We start from the raw sequence: 20,294 nt of genomic DNA on the forward strand, positions 1-20,294 counted from the left end.
CCCCCCTTGGTAAATCACACAATTACACCAGACAGTTGGGAAGTCTGTGTCATATGCACCTTCTTTTTCCTTGACCACCTGCATCCTTCCATCTCTTTGCGAACACGGGATATCTTCACACTGGCGAGATGGAGAGAGGTGGAAAAGAAAAACAATTAGTGGCGCTGATGGAAGCCGTATGAGGTAATGAAATGGCGTATGTCATTGTAGCGTGTAATGGAGAGCAGTTTGAAGTTAATTGAGGGGGAGATAGGACACTGGGCCACAGTCTGCCCCCCGTATTGTAACGGCGCATGAAGCTTATCAGTGAGAAAATCACTGGACCCGATTCCTTATCAGACTGCAAATGACAATTATCTTGGTTTAACAGAGTAGATGGATGGATCAGTTATTATCGTAATTAAATTCATACTCAGTTCATCGGTGGGCCATGAATGGCCCCCATTCAAAGAGGACGGCTACAGAAAATAGAAAATCCATGCTAAAAAAAAAAAAACCCTCTCTCTTCTATTAGTTGTGTTTTTCAGAATCAAAATAATTATTTTTGTCCAATTCATTCCATTTGAATTGGATTTCCATCAGTGGCCGAAACTATTGTGGCTTGAAAAATAAGCTGCAAGTGACAGACGATAAATGCTGCGAGGTTGAGGACCTTTTCAGAAGGAAACAGAGTGCCCCTTGTGGTGAACAGGGGGATTGACGCTTTTCAGGTCACACTCCGAAAGTCAAAATGCCGTCGTGTGGCAGCAATAAATCATCCTTCAATCTTTTTGACAACGTACTCAAATTCAAAGGGAAGGACGTCAGCTTATTTAGGAGTTGTAAAACATGTTTTTTTAAAAACATGTCCTCATTAAAAAGAAAGAAAGATGAAGGCCAAAACAGGTTGTGTGTAATGTTCTCTCCACTTCAGACTAACAAAGACCAATTAACCGACGCCTGCTAACAGTATTGCTCAACTCTGAACAACACAAAGAAGAGCGTTCGAAACAACGTGACAAATTGGAAAGAATGAGGGGGGGGGGGTCATTTTTTAAAATTTATTTTGAATGTTTTAGCATGAGGGACAAAGCGTTTTTCTTCTCTCTTGTTTTGGTTCATTTATGTATTCACATATTCTGATAAAGAAAGACAAGTTTGTTTTCTTACATTGGTTCACATTTTTGTTCTTAACAGGGACAACACAAAGTTTAATTTGGCCTGTTTTATCTTTTAATATCAAACCCAAACCTTTCCATAACAAAAACAAAGTGAATTTGCTTCAGTGTTCCAATACCTTTGGAGGAAGGTGCAGAAGGAACATGGCACAAGATGTGCCTAATCCCGGTCCTTCTTTATGTATTTTTTTTTTCTTGTTTCAGTCTCTTCCGCCTTCAGTGGGCGAGGTTGATAACAAATGGCCCTTTTTTTTATTTGCTCGAGACATTCCGGATGTGTGCGAAGAGCTGCAGGTTTATGGATGTCATTAAGTGCAGCAATCGATGACTGTATTTACTGTCGAGTCATTATTGGGCGGGGCTACATTGTGGTATATGAATGTCAGATTCAGAAAAATGTATTCATCCCCACTGCTAGTCCCCCATCCCAATGGAACTTTTATGCCTGATATCTATTGAATGATTGACACTTGGAGCCTTATCATCAGACAGGCAAACCCTTTCCAGTAACCCAACAGTACATAACATTGTACCAGTGACTGTACAATCTCAGTATTTTGCTTGAGTAATGCCGCGCGGTACAGTACGTGCAATGCACAGCAAATGAATAACCGAGTGTGACCGAACATTAACCAAGTCAAGAAAACGTATTGGAATCCCCTGTGCAATAGCTCAAGCGCAAGATGGTAAATCTGCATTATCTGTCGATAAATCAGCCGGCTGTCACATTAGATAACAGCCGATAGGTTGCATCACCATCCCAGATGGTCCTTATGTTCTCTGAAAATATTTAAGATAGTGTAGTTAATCATACTGTAGATGTATAGCAGCGATAGCTGCTGTGCAGCTGCTTCGCTTCCCTTCAAATGGACAGTTCCGATGTTTGTTTTTGGTTTGCTCTCCCTGTTGACATACTGGCTGTAGTTCTGGAATGTAAAAGGCGGATGTTCGGCTTATCTCTCTTCCCACCCGCGGTTGCACGATGGCGTGTTCAGCGAGATGCATTGAATTTGGTCGGCCATACACAAAACTGCTTTGTGGGTTTAAATTCGGGCTCAATTTATTGTCTTTGTTTTAATAGGGTTGATGATGGATTTGCTGATTTGTTCATATCTGATCTGAAAAACAATCTCAACTCATAAAAAACTAAAGAACAATTGGCAGATGCACAAAATAGCGCCAATTTATGTGATTGAAACTGCGTATATGTCAACAATGTCCATCGAGTGATTTGTTGAGTGGTTTGGTTCTAAGAAAATGCTTACAATATCTCTCTTATTCGCTCCGTATAAAAACTGTCAATTTTGGTGGAGATTTTTGTAAGCAGCAAGTAACGTTGACCTGTTTGATTTGCTTCCGCGGGCCAGATAAAACGACGTGGCAGGGCCGAATCTGGCCCCCTGCCCTTGAGTTTGACACCTTCATTCATTCATTCATTCATCTTCCGAGCCGCTTGCTCCTCACTAGGGTCGCGGGGGGTGCTGGAGCCTATCCCAGCTGTCTTCGGGCAGTAGGCGGGGGACACCCTGAATCGGTTGCCAGCCAATCGCAGGGCACACAAACGAACAACCACTCGCACTCACACTCACACCTAGGGACAATTTAGAGTGTTCAATCAGCCTGCCACGCATGTTTTTGGAATGTGGGAGGAAACCGGAGCACCCGGAGAAAACCCACGCAGACCCGGGGAGAACATGCAAACTCCACACAGGGAGGCCGGAGGTGGAATCGAACCCGGTACCTCTGCACTGTGAAGCCGACGTGCTAACCACTGGACTACCGGGCCGCCCAGTTTGACACCTGTGTGCTCTAAATTAATTTGATAAGGCTCGCAAACTTTCATGAAAGAAGCACCGCAAAAATCAAAAAAATCAAATAAATCAGTGCTACTATTTTTTTTTTAATCCAGAGATATCCGTGAACTTTTAATCCATTGGATGATCTTTTTTCCAGTATGTTTTTCCAACTATTTTCAAGCATTTCTTCACCTCTGCTTTTTTTTATGGCCTAGCAACATGAAAACACCGACCTTATCTATTGCCATTTCCTGTAAACTGTGTCGCAGCTGTCGTCAGTGGAAGACCGTCGTGCTCTGCGGCAGGACCCAGTCCTTTGTCTTCAACCTGTTCTCCCCACCCACCGCCGCGGTTACCTGGTTCAAGAGGTGGGCTATAAAAACCTGACGCCCTGCGCGCTCGCCGCAGTGTGACACGAGGGAGCATCCTGGTTTGTCCCGGCAGTTGGAAAAGCTCACATTTATTCAACTGTGGTCCCTCAAAAAAAAAACAAGTCAGTCCTCATCATCCCTTCCGGAAGATCGTCAAGGTGAGAGTATTAGCGTCGGAAGAGCTGGTGTGAAGGGATCAGCCATGCTTGGAGGCTTCCGCACAGATTTGTTGGTCACAGTGACGCTTATCTTTCTAACTCGGAGTGGAACCCATTGCAGGTAATAAATTCAACGTCACGCTCTTCCACTTAAGCTAGCGTGGTTTTATATTTTTAAATTTTTTTGGGCGCAGAAGATAATTGGTAACAAAGGCTTTAATATATTTGCAATTTTGAAATAGGGCAGAAAATGACATGTCATCCATTAAATTACCCAACTGGAGAAGAGATTCAGGTATGAGGTCATTGCTTTGATTTTTCAAAACTTACCACGATTTTTAAAAAAAACGTGCAGTGCAGTGCATTTATTCCGTTTTCTACTTTGACAGAATACGTCACACAGTGTTCATTCAGCAAAAGTGCCGACACGGTGTGCAACTGGGCATCGACACACAACGGATCAGGTAAGAAAGACAACATGACTTGCGACTACCGGCACTCAAGATCATTTTGACATCAGGATTAGTTCTTCCTAATTGTTGGAAATGTTTAACTGTTGAGATTCATTTGCACGACCGTTCCTGAACTTAACACTGCATCACCCTTCAGGATATGTGGTGGGCTATCAGTCCACGGCTCCATTAGCCTCGGACAAGTTTATGTGAAGAAAACTTTCATCATGCTGTCATTGGAATACTGGAAAAAGAGAGTCCACATAGAAAACTGAAAACAAAAAGTTGCAGTTTTATTTTGAATGAGTCATAAAAGCATATGTGGATCGTCTGACTGGCTTTTCACCTGCAGATACGACAACGCTGGATACAATAGAAAGTGATGCGCTGGATCAAGGCCAAGCCTGTCTTGAGTTCTGGTACTTGGCCCCTCCTAATGCTTTGAAACTTCGAGCTTTGCTCAAAAGCACCACTGGAACCGTCGTGGAAATCTGGATGGCGCCTGACCTGTCCCGAGATTCTTGGCGGCAGGTTTTTGTGCCATTAAACATCATTGAGTCCGGGACGAAGGTAAGAAGAAGAGTTTGAAACGATGTTAATTGTTTGGTAAAATATGCGAGACAATATCAACAATCGTTTTTTAACCAGGTTGTCCTTGAAGCAGTCCGAGCTGTGTCCTTGGAGACTCAGGTCACATTTAACAGCATTGGAGTAAGGAGTGGCTCTTGTGGTGAGTACTGTCTGGTTTTATCCTTTATTTATTTGTCCCACACTAGGGAAATTTACAGCCTCCGGCAGCAAGAATGTGGGAAGAAAGAACACCGTTCAATTAAGTGCAATATAAATACAAAATGGATAAATCGCAGAGGATGGCCCGGTAGTCCAGTGGTTAGCACGTCGGCTTCACAGTGCAGAGGTACCGGGTTCGATTCCAGCTCCGGCCTCCCTGTGTGGAGTTTGCATGTTCTCCCCGGGCCTGCGTGGGTTTTCTCCGGGTACTCCGGTTTGCTCCCACATTCCAAAAACATGCACGGCAGGCTGATTGATCACTCAAAATTGTACCTAGTTGTGGGTGAGGGCATGCATGGTTGTTTGTCTCTGTGTGCCCTGCGATTGGCTGGCTAGCAATTCGGGGTGTCACCCGCCTACTGCCCGAAGACAGCTGGGATAGGATCCAGCACCCACCGCGACCCTAGTGAGGATCAAGCAGTTCGGAAGATGAATGAATGAATGAATGGATAAATTGCAGTGCTATTTACAATTGTTTTTCACATCACACACATCACATCATTTAATTATTATTATTATTATTATTATTATTGTTATTATTTTTATTCAGCAGCCTGACATCAGTCTGTAGGAACGAGCGTCGTCGGTATCTCGCCTTTTTACAGTGCGGGTGTAACAGTCTCTGGCTGAAGGAGCTACCAAGTGCTGTCAGGGCGGGTTGGAGAGAGTGGGAGGGACTGTCCATCATAGCTTTTAGCTTAGTTAGCATCCTTCTGTTGCCCACCTCCTCCAGAGTGTCAAGGGAGCAGCCCAGGACCGAACTGGCCTTCCTGACCAGTCGTCCCAGTCTCTTTCTGTCCCGGGCTGAGATGCTGCCTGACCAGCAGACAATGCCATAACGGATGGCCGAGGCCACCACCGAGTCTTAAGGAGCGACCGCTGAACCCCATAAGACCTCAGTTTCCTGAGTAGGAAGAGTCGGTCGGCTCTGTCCTTTTCTAATCAGGGTGTCCGTGTTTGTAGACCAGTCCAGTTTGTCGTTCAGAAGAACACCTCGGTACTTGTAGGAGGTCAGCCTCTCTATGTCCATACCCTGGATGTTCATCGGTGCTGGTGCCCTACACACCTGCCCGGCGCCTCAGGTCTGTGGACCAGTCTTTGTTAGAAGTATCAAGTACTAAACTGAGGCTCAGAGGGGATCGAGCCTTTTCTGTTGCTGGTCCCTCTCTCTGGAATGACCTCCCAGTGAACATTCGGCAAGCCTCCTCGCTGCCCATGTTTAAAGCCCTCCTCAAAACTCACTTGTATTCTTTGGCGTTTGACTCAGCATGACTTAGATTTGTTCTTGATTTTACTGCTTGGTGCTTTCTACCGCCTTGATTACCGATTCGTCTTACTGTTTATTGTGTATGTTAAATCGCTCCATGTACAGCACTTTGTATGCAGCGATGGCTGTTTGAAAGTGCTCGAGAAATACTCTTGACTTGACTTGACTTGGTGAGGACTGTTTCCTGCAGAAATCCACAACCAACTCCTTCGTTTTCCTAGGGTTGATCTGGAGGAGATTATGGCCAATGATAAACTAGTTTTGGTCCCACTAATCAATATACTAAAGTGTGCAAGTAAACACTGAAGGACCTTTGTTTGTGACCTGGTCCTTTGTTAACATTTGTTACTTACTGGTCAGTATTGCTGAAACCAAACATCCATTTTGCTTCAGTATGTTAACAAATGTCTGTTCAAGAATTATCGCTAACAAATTTTCATTCAAAATGTTTGTTCAGACCATAAAAATGCCTCCCGCCGTCATCTACTTGGGAGCCGCTGTATTCAAAGTGATCATTTATTGAATCTCGTCTCCCACAGGACCCCAGTGTGAGCCAAACCAAGAGATTTGGACGGACCGGTCCACTCGCTGCGTCTGCTCAGACAGGCGGCTTTATTGCGCTCCCTCTCCGTGTCCCAAGGGTCAAAGCTGCAATCCTCAAATACGAAGCCCCAGGGAGGTGTCCAACACCGGGATGTGTACAATACATAGCAACACAGACTGCAGCACCTTTGATCGAGTGTTATTCCGCTTCATGGCCCCCTGCAACTACATCCTGGCCAAGACCTGCTCTTCCTCTGAGGCTTTGTCCACCTTCAGCGTGGAAGTGCTCAATGAGCAGGATGGGAATTCATCACTTCCAGCTGTGCGGCAGGTCATCGTGACTGTGGGGAATGACAGAGTGTCTCTTCTGAAACGGCAGACGCGCAGAGTTGTGGTGAGTTGCCGCGGTAGGACCAAAATACAGTAACTGATTGATAGAATCCGTGCTGTGATACCAAAAAAACTAGTCAGGGTATGACTAAATACAAATGAAACAAATTCGCCAGGAGATAAAACAGCAGTATGGCCATACAGCTCACGAAGCAGAAGCCTCGAGAGTTCAAAGAGCGCCAGGTTAGCAAATGCCATGAATTTGAATGATTTTCCTTCAAGCAGAACCCAAACATGTTTCAATTATTTTGTGAGCAGAAAATTACTGGTTGCAATGGAAGGGGAATTTAATTCATGGTTCCGCTGCGTTTAATCATTGATTTAGTTAAGACGCAGGCTTCTCAATAACGATGTAGTGGTATTGTGTCCGATTGTTGACTCAACATTTTTCATTCATGACTTCTCATTTGGCGGCCCGGTAGTCCAGTGGTTAGCACGTGGGCTTCACAGTGCAGAGGTACCGGGTTCGATTCCAGCTCCGGCCTCCCTGTGTCAAGTTTGAATGTTCTCCCCGGGCCTGCGTGGGTTTTCTCCGGGTGCTCCGGTTTCCTCCCACATTCCAAAAACATGCGTGGCAGGCTGATTGGACGCTCTAAATTGTCCCTAGGTGTGATTGTGAACCTGGATGGTTGTTCGTCTCTGTGTGCCCTGCGATTGGCTGGCAACCGATTTAGGGTGTCCCCTGCCTACTGCCCGGAGACAGCTGGGGTAGGCTCCAGCACCCCCCGCGACCCTAGTGAGGATCAAGCAGCTCGGAAGATGAATGAATGAATGACTTCTCATTTTTAGGAGATTTAAAAAAAAAAAAATCAATGAACGTACAAATTGAGCAGGTTGTTGAATTCAGCTGCCATATTCCTTTGAGTATCATTATGACTGAGGAGAAATAAATATCGAAATGATTTTGTCCCTTTAGGTCAACGGGATCTGGAGGAATCTTCCACTCAGCTTCCGGAGTAAGACAATTAAAATCAAGAGTAACCAGGCAGCGGTTGTACTTGAAACCCGCTTTGGCCTGTCCGTGTCATACGACAATGCAGGGGATGTACATATATCTCTGCCAAGCGTTTACTCTGAGAAAGTCTGCGGCTTATGTGGAAACTTTAACCATCTCCAAGAAGATGACTTGAGAAATCCTGACGGAGCACCTGCACGCGATGCCACAGATTTGGCGAACAGTTGGCAGAGCAGGCAAACAAACTCCACCTGTGACACAAGTCTAGTTCCTCATCAGTGTGACCCTGTGGAAGAGACCGAGTATGGCAATGAGCTAAACTGTGGAGCCCTCCTGTCCAGTACTGGGCCGTTTGCAGCGTGCCGATCCTTTCTGCGAGCCGAAAGCTACTTCAGGGGATGTTTGAACAAAATGTGCTCCGCTCACGGTGACCCTTCGGTGCTCTGTGAGACATTGGGGAAGTACGCCGACACCTGCGGGGATGCTGGAGTCGCTGTGCCTGCGTGGTGGAACTCTACAATCTGCCGTATGTTACTTCATTGCCCCAATTGCTCTCACATCTGTTGCAATAAACGGGATGAAATTGATGACAACAATAAAAAGATGACGGTTAAAGGTGTCGTATCTCTTTCTGTCCCACAGCTCCACAGTGTGGTGAGAACAGTCATTACAACTCGTGTGCCCGGGGATGTCCCGACGTGTGCTCCATCCAGGACATCCTGGGATCTTGTGGAAGGTGTGAGGAAAGGTGTGAGTGCGACGAAGGCTTCAAACTCAGCGGGGGCAAATGCGTTCCAGTAGAGGAGTGTGGGTGTTGGCATGAAGGCAAACACTATGAGGTAAGACAGATGGATGAATCAAACCACTCTACAGTGGTACCTCTAATGACGAACGTCTCTTCATACTCAAATTTCAAGTTACGAAATGCCTCAACAGGAAAATATTGCTGCTTGGTACGAAATACATTTCAACATAAAGGTAAAAATACAGTTTGGCCTGCCATACGCAGCTCCGAGTTTCGTTGAACGCAACATGCTTAGAGCTGCTCTGCCATTGGCTATTACCGAGCATTATTCTGGCATGCCATTGGCTGAGAATGTGTCGATGTGTGTCGATCAGGGATGCTTAACCGTATTAGAGGTACCTAACCCTTCATTAGTGAAAAATAAAGATTTTTTTAAAAAATCAAGACATATACCAAGGCATCCATTAAAAACTGGATTTTTTTTCACACAATTAGTTTAAGGTATACGTCGGTGCACAAAATAAACCAGTCAGTGATGGCCAATCGAACCCAGGTTATTGTGTAGATACTGTTTATGCAGCGGCCTTGTCAAAATTTTCTAGTTCAGAAATGTCTTCAAGAATCAATTAATTTCGTAAGTAGAGGCAACACTGTACTTGCCTACCGTCACAGGACAGCTCTTGATTCTCACAAATCTTTTTGCAGAGAGGCCAAACGATCTTGGAAGGAGAGTGTTTGCAGCTGTGCCGCTGCATGGGCGGCAATAATATCCAGTGCACTAAAATGCAATGCGCCAGAAGTGAAGTTTGTAAAGTGGAGGACGGGGTCAAAGGATGCTTCCCGATCGAACCCGCCACCTGTAGCGTGTATGGCGATCCGCACTATGTCACATTTGACGGGATGGCGTATGACTTTGAAGGAGGATGCAGTTACACTTTGGCTACCACATGTGGAGCGGGGAGCTCAGTCCATTTCACGGTGACCGGTCACAACATGCATCCTCCGCTTCATAACTTCACCCGGTCCAAGCTGGATGCTGTGACTCTACAAATTGAGGATTTGCACCTCACGTTGAATCAGAGCGCCAAAGTGTATGTAAGTAAGAACCCCATCGGAATAGTTTTGTCATTTTTTTCAGTGCTCAAAAGTGACCTTTTTAGATATAATGAATGTGTATGCATTGTAGTTCCTCTTTCTTGAATGGTCTTGAAAACCTTCAGCTGAATTTTATTTCGAGGAATATAGTTGCTGTGAAACACAACAAGAAATTCAAGAGTTTTTCAGTTAGTGCAATCCAAAAAGTCGACCTCATCCTCACCTGCATGATGAGTGCCTGCTTGTTGGGCCGCTCGATCATGAAAAAATATGAATCACAATTATTTTGGTCATAAATCAAATCACGGTCATTCATAGGATCACTTTTTTTTTTTTTGGCTACAAAACAAGAAAATGAATGGTTGTTTGTTTCTATATGTGACTTGGGATCGGTTCCGGTTTTCCACACCTCTGAAAATGCTTAGCGGTGTACAAATGGATAAATAAATGTCACAAAAATACATTTAGAAGAAGAAGAAGAAGGAAGTTGCTGCTAAACGCTTAGACGAGATTTCCAGTTGACCCATTTGACTGCTCCTTAAGCTGCAAGCATCACAATACGGTGTAGGGAAATAGAAATTGTGCAAGATATCACAAAAGTATGTTTTGTTTTTTTCTCTCTCTCTCTTTGTCTCTTCAGGTCAATGCAACTTATGTGGAACTGCCTTATTCCATTACCGCATCTTATGGGTCTGTCTGGGTTTATGAGAATAACAGCTACGTTGTCTTGGAGACGAGCTTTGGACTAAGAATGGTGGTCGATGGGAAGAACAGGTTCTTCTTGCAGGTGGATGAGAGCTACAAATATCAACTGTGCGGCCTGTGCGGTACCTACTCCGAACAGCAGGATGATGACTTCATCAAGCCAAGCGGCCAAAATGCCACAGACCCGTTTGAGTTTGCCGATAGCTGGAGGGCCCCGCACCGTAACGAGTGAGTTATTTTACTTTTGAACATTAAAGCCAATGGATCATATGACATTGCTTGGAGATGAAGCGATAGTCATAATGTAACCTTCTTCACTCAAAGCGGTTTCATAAGTATTGCTTAGCATTTGATTCATATCTTTGTGACTCTAAATAATGTCATTTTAGTAATGACTGCAAAGTCAAGAAAAGAAAAGGAATGTTTTGTTCCCTTAAGCGCTCTTTAAGCTTGGCTAAATACATAATTATCCTGTAAGGCTTTTTATAGAGCATTGACTCTGGTATGTATTCTTAACCGATACTAATCTTATAATTTATTTAACCCTCGTAGTGCACCGCTTGCGATAAATGTAAAATGATGTCTTTGAATCAAAGGCAAAGGCATTCAGAAAAACACGAGAGAGCTGGAACTCATGGAGGGGTTCTAAAATGGCCTAAATTTCATGACGTCACCGACTGATAATTCTCAGGCATTGCAGCAATAATAAAAAAACGTTTTGATACCTTAATCGTCACAATTTACATATTTTGCACCATAGAGACCCATTATAATTCATATTTTTGAATGCATCGTAAACCTAATGTGTAAACATGCATTTCACGCGAATTTTACATCAATCGCTTTGTTTTCGCTTGGACAGACGTATGCATGCCACATTGTTGGGTTGAGGTCATTCCAATTGTGCAACTTTTAGGTGGCGCCAGAGGATCGCAAATGAGTTTGCCTTTTTGCAGGAGGCTTCAAACCAATGCATTTTACATGAACGCGTCCGGTCGGGATTGTTAGTAGGGCTTGGTTGGGACCTCCAGACACATTTTTTTTTCCTTTTGCAAAAAATAAAGACTAAAAAATCCCAAAGAACTAATAAAAACTATGTATCTATGGATAGCACAGATGTCTCTGAACATTTTGAGTGTTTGGAAAAAAAAAGAATGTTTGTATAACACAAAATACATCATTACAAAATTTGTAAAATGCGTAACTTAAGGCCTTTTTAATTTGGAGCACACAAGGGTTAAACTCATGGTTCAGGATTTACGGAGCTGGCTCTTATTGCTTTTTATGGTCACTCTGTTGCCCTCTAGTGTTCGAATTAGGAATTTGTCCCAGGACTTTCAACCATCCAATTCCCTTCCCTCGATTTGTGCTTAATTGGAACATAAAGTAAGAATAAATGTAATAGTCATCGCCTTTGATCCTTTTCTCCCAAGATGCGTTTCCCATCCAAACGATCCCCAACGCTGTGAAACTGCGGAAGAGGAGAATGAGGCTTACGCCGAGTGTTTCGCCATCTTCGGGGCTCCCTTCAAGCCCTGCCATGAAACCATTCACCCGAGCGTCTACATCAATAGTTGCGTTCACGACTATTGTGCCACGAGTGGCAACCAACACACCTTGTGTGAATCACTTCAGTCCTATACGGTTGCTTGCCGTGTGGCAGGAGTGACGCTACCCGATTGGCCAACAGGTTCACCCTGTGGTGAGTTTTGTGCGGCTTGATCATGAGCACGGTGTGACCTGGAAAGAATTTAATTTTGTGTTCTGTACAAAATTATGAGATCAGACTTTACAACCATAGTGCATTACGATCGCAGTTTCTTATTTATGTTTTGGCCTTTTCAGCCGAATCCCAAACGACAGAAAATCCTCCAATAACTTCGCCCTCTCCAACTCTTCCATCTCAAACACCAGAGCCTGTTTGTAAGACATTTCACTTCTTCAGTCATATCGTCCAATTATTCATTTTGAAAGAAATATTTCAACATTTGCATATTATAATTCTATAGAGAGCTGGATTAAGTTCAGTTGACTTTGGTATTGTAATATTCCCAGAGTGAAGTTGAATTCTTGTCGTTGCTAACATTTCTTTCCCCATAGCGTGTCCCCTAAACTGTGACTTTGAGAAAAATCTGTGTGGCTGGCAGCAACTCATACAGGACACCTTTGATTGGACGAGATATTCCGGTGCCACCCCGACAATCGGAAGCGGGCCAAATCACGACCACACCACTGGCGGTAAAACCTGATGTCCGTATTATGCATACCGGATGTTTTTTTTTATCAACTTTCCACCACTGTAATTGTCCTTCTAGGGGGATTCTATATGTACATCGAGGGCGACAGTGTAACGCAAGGAGACCCAGCTCGTCTGTTGAGCTCAGAGTGCCACTACAGTGGCCCGGTCTGCCTCCAATTCTGGTACCATATGTACGGCTCTGCCACGGCCATGACCCTTAATATGTACCTGCTCCAAGGAAATATAGCTACCAAGATATGGTCCATAAAAAATAACCGCGGGCAAGAATGGCATCTAGGACAAGTCGATATCGATGTCTTCAATCCTTTTCAGGTTAGCCTTGCACAATGTGTGGATTCTCTGTTGATTTGTATCCAAAGCTTTTTTGGCCTTACTTTGGTTATTGTCATATACTGACCCCTAACAGATCATTGTGGAGGGCATCAGAGGCTCCGATGCTCTATCAGATGTGGCAATCGATGACATTTCCATCCAGTTCCACTCTTGCTCAAGTAATCAATGATTCATACAAAAATGCATCTTGTGGTGTTACGATTAAAACGCCAGTAGATGGAGTTTTCACAATGTTATCTAACTCTTTCTTTAGGTAGTCTGGGAGGTGGAACGGGACCTCCCTTAACTACAGAAGTCTTTCCCTCCGACCCAGGTTAGTGCAAAGACAGTTCAACTTTACGCAGACGTCTTAGACTGTTCACACTATGGAGACAATATAAAGAACATTTATAATAAAGTTTTGAATTTAGTATTGATAGGTTCATTGCCAAAAGGTGGTGGCAAGGCATGTTTCAGGACACTCAACTGGAACCACATTTTTGAAGTAGCCCATTTTTACAACGTTGCGCTACTGTTACTTTTCTCTGGCAGTTTGTAGCCTGAATTGTAGCTTCGATCGGGATTTCTGCGCCTGGAAACAGATGATAACGGATGCTTTTGACTGGACATGGCAAAGTGGTTCTACGCCGACCCTAATGACGGGCCCCTCCTCTGACCACACTGGAGGTAAGATCTTGGATAAACCAAGCATACAACACAGAGATGAAGAACTTATTCGACAAAAGTTTGATTTCTCTTCTCTAGATGGTCACTACCTCTACATTGAGGCCAGTACAGTGTCACATGGCGATACAGCTCGTCTCATCAGTTCCGAATGTACTGCCTCTGGTCCTCAGTGTCTGCACTTCTGGTACCATATGTACGGCTCGGCCGATACTATGGGACTCCATCTATATTTACTGCAGGACAAAAAGGCTGATGCCATTTGGTGGAAAAGGAATGATCAAGGAAATATGTGGCACTTGGCTCAGGTGGACCTGACAGTTGCAGGAGCTTTCCAGGTCAGTCATCTCCATGACATCATTTCAGCCGGTATTTCTGGAGTCAGAGAATATCAGCAGTTCCAGACATTAAAAAAAATAAAATAAAATAACCTGTTGTTTTTCCTTTCTAAGATCATCATAGAGGGGCGCAGGGGCTCCAATAAAGAATCTGATGTCGCGATAGATGATGTAACACTTTACCATGGACAGTGTTCAGGTGTGAAAAAACAATATATATATATATATATATATATATATATATATATATATATATATATATATATATATATATATATATATATATATACACACACACACACACACACACCGTGCCAGTAGTATACGGGGTATTTCAAATGTCTTGGGCACATTTTGACATTAAATATCTCGGAAACTATTGAGGATATAAAAACGCATCTGGTAAATTCAGAAAGCTTGTAATCTCAATTTTTACGTGGAATGTTCAATGTGAGCACCATTGGTCACACGACACACATGAAACCCATAGTCAAATTCTTGCCAAACCCGTCCCAGCATTGCATTGGCAATGGTTGCAACAGCTTCTGTTATTCGTGCTTCAGCTTAAAGCATAAGCACCCGTCCGTTATGAATTTACCAAGCCCATGTCACAATGGACTTCCTCTCTGGTGGCTCCTTTCTGAATTTTCTGCGCAAATGCACGTTGAACAACAGTCCATGATTCCGCCTTTTCTGGTCGAGTGAACACCATTAATGGGTCTGAAAATAAATGTAAAAAAAATCAATAGCCTCACGAAAAACGTCGTCATTCGCTTTAAAATGGCACGACTTTTATCTTAGTACCTACAGTACTAAGTACTAGAGTGTCTTGAAAGGTGCTTATAAATGAAATGTATTGTTATTATTATTATTATTAACTAGATATGGGGACTTAAAATGTGCCCAAGACGTTTGGAACACCCTGAATAATACAAATAGGTAACCTTGGTTACCAATTATAACTCATTGCAATTATATGTTTCGAGCTAAGAGGTGGCAAACCTGAGGGAAATGTCACCGCCCTTCCAAGTGTCACACCTGCTTTGGTGACTGAGCATCCTGCGGTGAATGTTACAGATCGATTCCCTGTTCCATCTTGGCCCCCCGTGGCAAACGCCACACAACATCCTGTCATTGAAGCAACGACGAATTTGATTATTGATGGCATCGTTCGTGGAGCTGCACAGAGCGGACCACCACAGTCAGGTACGGTGATTGGTCTGTGATTTTCCATGAAGTTTTTTTTTTTTCTAAACTAGTTTCTGGGTTTGTTACCAATCACGTAATTATTTCTGACTTTCCAGAATGCCAACTCAACTGTAATTTTGACCAAGACCTATGCCAATGGGAGCAGCTGGTTACCGATGCATTTGACTGGGCACGCCATAGAGGCTCAACCCCTACCCTCATGACTGGGCCCTCTTCAGATCACACCACAGAATGTAATTCAACCATCTGAGTAATGATCATTTTGTTAGAATAGAAAGTGATTGAAAATAATTACCGGTACACAAAATGTCAGGTGGATTCTGACATTAGGCACGCCCTTTGGTACCAACTTCCTTGTACTTCAAGGCTGTTTGTTTTTGATTTTTCTTTTTGAGCTGTTCTCAATTGGCCAAGGACAAAAATGGGTTATCTTTTACATGTACGACACACAGTCGAAACACGTTTCAACGTACCCCGTTTACAATGTTTTCACCCCTATAACGTTCACATTTCAAAGTCCTGATTTTCCATTTTCCATTCGCTGATTTTGCTTACGACGGACGCCTTTCTAACGTATACTTTATAATGACAACCAGGTTTTTCCCCACAAAATAGTGAAAAGGCCTTCGGTACGGCAAACCGTGGGAAGCTAACTGCCGCGTCACCTATTGTAAGATATCATAATTTATACATAAGAACAGCATGGCAGTTTTGAAGATAAACTGTAACAGGATATTTCTCATTCATGATGTGACGGGTGAACTAATAAAACTCTTGTGTCATCATCCAGATGGCCACTATCTTTACATTGAAGCCGACAACGCATCACATGGAGACACAGCTCGTCTCATCAGTTCACAGTGCTCTGCTTCCGGTCCTCAATGTCTGCAATTCTGGTACCATATGTCCGGCTCGGCCGACACTATGGGCCTCCATCTATATTTACTGCGGGACAAAAAAGCGGATCCTATTTGGTGGAAGAGGAATGATCAAGGAAATATGTGGCACTTGGCTGAGGTGGATTTGACTGTGAAAGGAGCTTTCCAGGTAAACTTCGACCACGTAAACATTGTTTGCCATTCATGTCGCAATACGGATTAGTAACCTACGATTTAGCAAATAAGAAGGAAAAAAAACGTGTTTTCCCTTCTAGATCATTATTGAGGGGCGCAGAGGCTCCAATGAAAGATCAGATGTCGCCATAGACGATGTGACACTGTACAATGGCCATTGTTCAGGTCTGAAAAATGCCGTAGAATTACGCATATGTTCCTCTGGCCATTTGAAATTCCAACATCAACCTCTGTCTTTAGAGCTAAGTGGTGTGGTGACGACGCACAATCCCAAACCTGAAGGAAACCATACGATTCCTCCAAGTATCACAACGCCTGTGACTGCAGTCACGGAGCTTCCGGCAGTCAACGTTACGGATCAACGCCCTGCTACAGCTCGGCCACCCGGAGCAAACGCCACGGTGGCTGCTGTCACTGAAGCAACAACAAATGGAATTATGAGTGACAATGTTCCTGAGGATGCACAGAACAGAAGACCACCTCACTCGGGTACAGTGATTGATGCGTAGCTTTCCTTGGACCTTGGAGTTTTGTCATTATTTTATTCTATACTCATAACTCATTTACTGTCAATAATGTCCCATGTCTGACTTTCCAGTGTGCCAACTCGGTTGTAATTTTGAGAAAGATCTATGCCAGTGGAAGCAGCTGGTCGCTGATGTCTTTGACTGGACAAGACAAAGTGGCTCAACCCATACACTCATGACTGGGCCCTCCTCAGATCACACCACAGGACGTAATTAACCTTTTGACTCATTCCTAGTCTGTCATTCTTTTAATGAGGCCAGAATGTTTTTAATGATAATTACAGAAGCCAATTACAAAAGTCGGCACTCCTCTCGGTACAAAGTTCAACAACGGTGACTCGGTTCCATATTCGTTTACATCTGTTACATATCGAGTGTTACGTTTGGGTGTCGTCAAAATAGCCTTTGGAAAATGCTACTTATTTGACCAAAGCCTGAACTTTGCTGACAAAACAATAATACAGTAAAAGTGTTGGTTTTGAATGAAATGGAGCCATCATTAGTAACAAAACAAAACAATTGAGCATTATCACATGAGAGGAATTGAAGTCGTACTCAACCTGATTCACTTCCTGGTCCATGAATGCTTTTCTGAAGTATAAGCAGATGTTTGCAAATTTCATGACACGCAAAAAGATAATCAGTCTGCTTTCATGAATTTCACAAATCGGAGAATAATTACTGTTGAGAGGCTGAATGAAGTTTTAGGATTTGCAACATTTTAAGTTCAACGATGGCGCTATATGATTACAAAAATAATTGTCGATGAATTTGATAATCAATTAGTCGCACATGAGTGCACTCTGACACCCCTAAAAATTCAACTTGCGCCATCCGCATTCCCTATGAAATCATATTCTTCGTTCATAATGTGAAGAGTTAACGAATGAGATGCTTGTGTCGTAATTTAGATGGCCACTACCTTTACACTGAAGCCAACGGCCCATCACTTGGAGATACAGCTCGGCTCATCAGCGCCGAGTGTTCTGCCACTGGTCCTCAGTGTCTGCACTTCTGGTACCATATGTACGGCTCGGCTGAAACCATGGGCCTTCATGTCTATTTGCTCCAAGACAAAAAGGCTCAAGCTATTAGTTGGACCAGGAATAATCAAGGGAATATGTGGCGTCTGGCTCAGGTTGACTTCACCGCAACTGGATCTTTTCAGGTCGGGGAAAATAGTTTCACGTGCATCTTTACCACAAAAGTGCTAAGAGGAGAATCAAAATGTGCTTTTCATATTAGATCATTTTTGAGGGTCGACGAGGTTCTAATGAGCAGTCAGATGTGGCCATCGATGACATTTCCCTTTACAGCGGGCGCTGTTCAGGTAATCGCTTACTTCAACCGACGATCTGCTTAGGTTATAATCGGCGTCGCTGATTAAAAAGTGACTCGTTTTGCAGACCTGGCGGAACCTACTACCCCTGCATCCATGACAACTCCTTCAGTTACAACGGAAGGTTTGGAACCTACGGCAGGAAACGTATCAACGACACAACCCCCAACTTCGACAGTAAAAACAACAACGCACACAACCGATTATGAAACGCAAACAATCACACCGACGACAACTCCGAATTCCAATGTGAACGTCTCAATCGAAACCCCTGCCGCGACCACCACGATTGAACCTCGGACAACCGTCACAGCTCGCCCATCATCAACCAACCATCCTGTCGACGAAGGAACCGAAGATCCGGGACCCGAACCAACAACTGAAGAAGTGACGGCACCCATGACGTACCCTCACACCACAACTCGACCCACACCTCTAACAACAGAAAGCTTCGATCCGACAACTGGATCACACCCGGAAACTCCAAACAAAACTCCACCAGTAACAGTCGACGAAGGAACCGAAGATCCGGGACCCGAACCAACAACTGAAGAAGTGACGCCACCCATGACGTATCCTCACACCACAACTCGACCCATACCTCTAACAACAGAAATCTTCGTTCCGACAACTGGATCACACCCGGAAACTCCACCAGGAACACCAGAACCTCCATCAACCACGAGTCCTGAACCTCAGCCTCCAAACGCAACAACTGAACCACAATCGACAATGACCCACAAACCACAACATCCGAATGCATCTCAACCGGCGACAACCGGGAGACCACAGCCCCCAACGACACCTGAATCGAGTGAGTATGAACTCGTTGAGAGACTCGGAACCTTGCAATAACCTACAGTCAATATCACCAACGCAGTACTTTTACATGTGCAACATATTACACTAATAAAGTCAACAGTGGGCGGCCCGGTACTCCAGTGGTTAGCACGTCGGCTTCACAGTGCAGAGGTACCGGGTTCGATTCCAGCTCTGGCCTCCCTGTGTGGACTTTGCATGTTCTCCCCGGGCCTGCGTGGGTTTTCTCCGGGTGCTCCGGTTTCCTCCCACATTCCAAAAATATGCATGGCAGGCTGATTGAACACTCTAAATTGTCCCTAGGTGTGAGTGTGAGCGTGAATGGTTGTTTGTCTCTGTGTGCCCTGCGATTGGCTGGCAACCGATTCAGGGTGTCCCCCGTCTACTGCCCGGAGACAGCTGGGATAGGCTCCAGCACCCCCCGCGACCCTAGTGAGGATCCAGCGGTTAGGAAGATGAATGAATGAATGAATGAAAGTCAAGTCAACAGTATTTCTCGAGCACTTTCAAACAGCCATCGCTGCATACAAAGTGCTGTACATGGAGCGATTTAACATACACAATAAACAGCAAGTTTATCGTGTAATCGGTAATCAAGGCGGTAGAAAGCACCAAGTAGTAAAATCAAGAACAAATCTAAGTCATGCTGAGTCGAACGCCAAAGAATACAAGACGATGTGGAGACCTTAACCCAGTGCCGGCAAAAACTAACTACTGTACGACAAATTCTTAGCATAGCTTTTCAACGTATTACATATCAACTGAATACCGTACCATGTTCCGTCTCTTTGTCTCTGTCAGCAGCACCTCCCTGCCGACAGAATAGTCATTACAGCGCTTGTATCCCGGCCTGCGGTCCGACCTGCAGATTTTTGAACGGTCCGCCGCATTGTAACGACAGCGCGGTTTGCGAGCCGGGGTGCGTGTGTGACGACGGCTATGTGCTGAAGCTGGGAGTTTGTGTGCCGATCCGACAATGTGGATGCGTGGACAGAGATGGCAATAAGTACGCGGTAGGTGACAATTCAGAGTTTCACGGAATCGATTGGCTTCATGTGCGTGACTGTTATTTTGCTGCTTTGGCGTCGTTTCAGTTGGGACAAGTGTGGTACACCAAACACTGCCGTCACAAATGTAGATGTGAGAAGGAGGAGGACGCCGCGGCGATTGAGTGTGATGAAGAAGAGTGCGACGGAAATGATGTTTGCCTTCAAAATGAAGAGGGGCATTATTACTGCCGCAAAACGGGTAGGGTGAATGAATATGTTCGACGTGTCAGACCTGGCCATACGTTTTATATTTCTAATCAA

General features: G+C 44.3%; 1 protein-coding gene across 3 annotated transcripts in view; it reads left to right on the top strand.

Annotated features, from left to right (window-relative positions):
• LOC127616373 (zonadhesin-like) overlaps nt 1-20,294 on the top strand; it is a 69,248-nt gene that overhangs the window by 47,840 nt on the left and 1,114 nt on the right. The window contains exons 3-33 of one of the 3 annotated variants that reach the window (XM_052087929.1): nt 3,223-3,321; nt 3,448-3,603; nt 3,725-3,777; nt 3,872-3,946; nt 4,287-4,504; nt 4,583-4,664; nt 6,530-6,927; nt 7,840-8,404; nt 8,521-8,717; nt 9,329-9,718; nt 10,359-10,651; nt 11,857-12,125; nt 12,269-12,346; nt 12,524-12,661; nt 12,739-12,995; nt 13,090-13,174; nt 13,270-13,329; nt 13,548-13,682; nt 13,761-14,017; nt 14,132-14,216; nt 15,095-15,223; nt 15,322-15,459; nt 16,017-16,273; nt 16,380-16,464; nt 16,540-16,788; nt 16,898-17,035; nt 17,738-17,994; nt 18,072-18,156; nt 18,233-18,979; nt 19,786-19,997; nt 20,079-20,232. In XM_052087929.1, the coding sequence (XP_051943889.1) occupies nt 3,527-3,603; nt 3,725-3,777; nt 3,872-3,946; nt 4,287-4,504; nt 4,583-4,664; nt 6,530-6,927; nt 7,840-8,404; nt 8,521-8,717; nt 9,329-9,718; nt 10,359-10,651; nt 11,857-12,125; nt 12,269-12,346; nt 12,524-12,661; nt 12,739-12,995; nt 13,090-13,174; nt 13,270-13,329; nt 13,548-13,682; nt 13,761-14,017; nt 14,132-14,216; nt 15,095-15,223; nt 15,322-15,459; nt 16,017-16,273; nt 16,380-16,464; nt 16,540-16,788; nt 16,898-17,035; nt 17,738-17,994; nt 18,072-18,156; nt 18,233-18,979; nt 19,786-19,997; nt 20,079-20,232 (6,163 nt within the window). In that variant the 5' untranslated portion in view covers nt 3,223-3,321; nt 3,448-3,526. Of the gene's footprint in view, nt 1-3,222; nt 3,322-3,360; nt 3,604-3,724; nt 3,778-3,871; nt 3,947-4,286; nt 4,505-4,582; nt 4,665-6,529; nt 6,928-7,839; nt 8,405-8,520; nt 8,718-9,328; nt 9,719-10,358; nt 10,652-11,856; nt 12,126-12,268; nt 12,347-12,523; nt 12,662-12,738; nt 12,996-13,089; nt 13,175-13,269; nt 13,330-13,547; nt 13,683-13,760; nt 14,018-14,131; nt 14,217-15,094; nt 15,224-15,321; nt 15,460-16,016; nt 16,274-16,379; nt 16,465-16,539; nt 16,789-16,897; nt 17,036-17,737; nt 17,995-18,071; nt 18,157-18,232; nt 18,980-19,785; nt 19,998-20,078; nt 20,233-20,294 lie in introns of those variants that run through there. The other 2 variants (XM_052087928.1, XM_052087930.1) reach the window with 2 other exon arrangements.

The sequence above is a fragment of the Hippocampus zosterae genome, chromosome 15, assembly GCF_025434085.1.
Source record: "Hippocampus zosterae strain Florida chromosome 15, ASM2543408v3, whole genome shotgun sequence".
In the NCBI taxonomy this organism is placed as follows: Eukaryota; Metazoa; Chordata; class Actinopteri; order Syngnathiformes; family Syngnathidae; genus Hippocampus; species Hippocampus zosterae.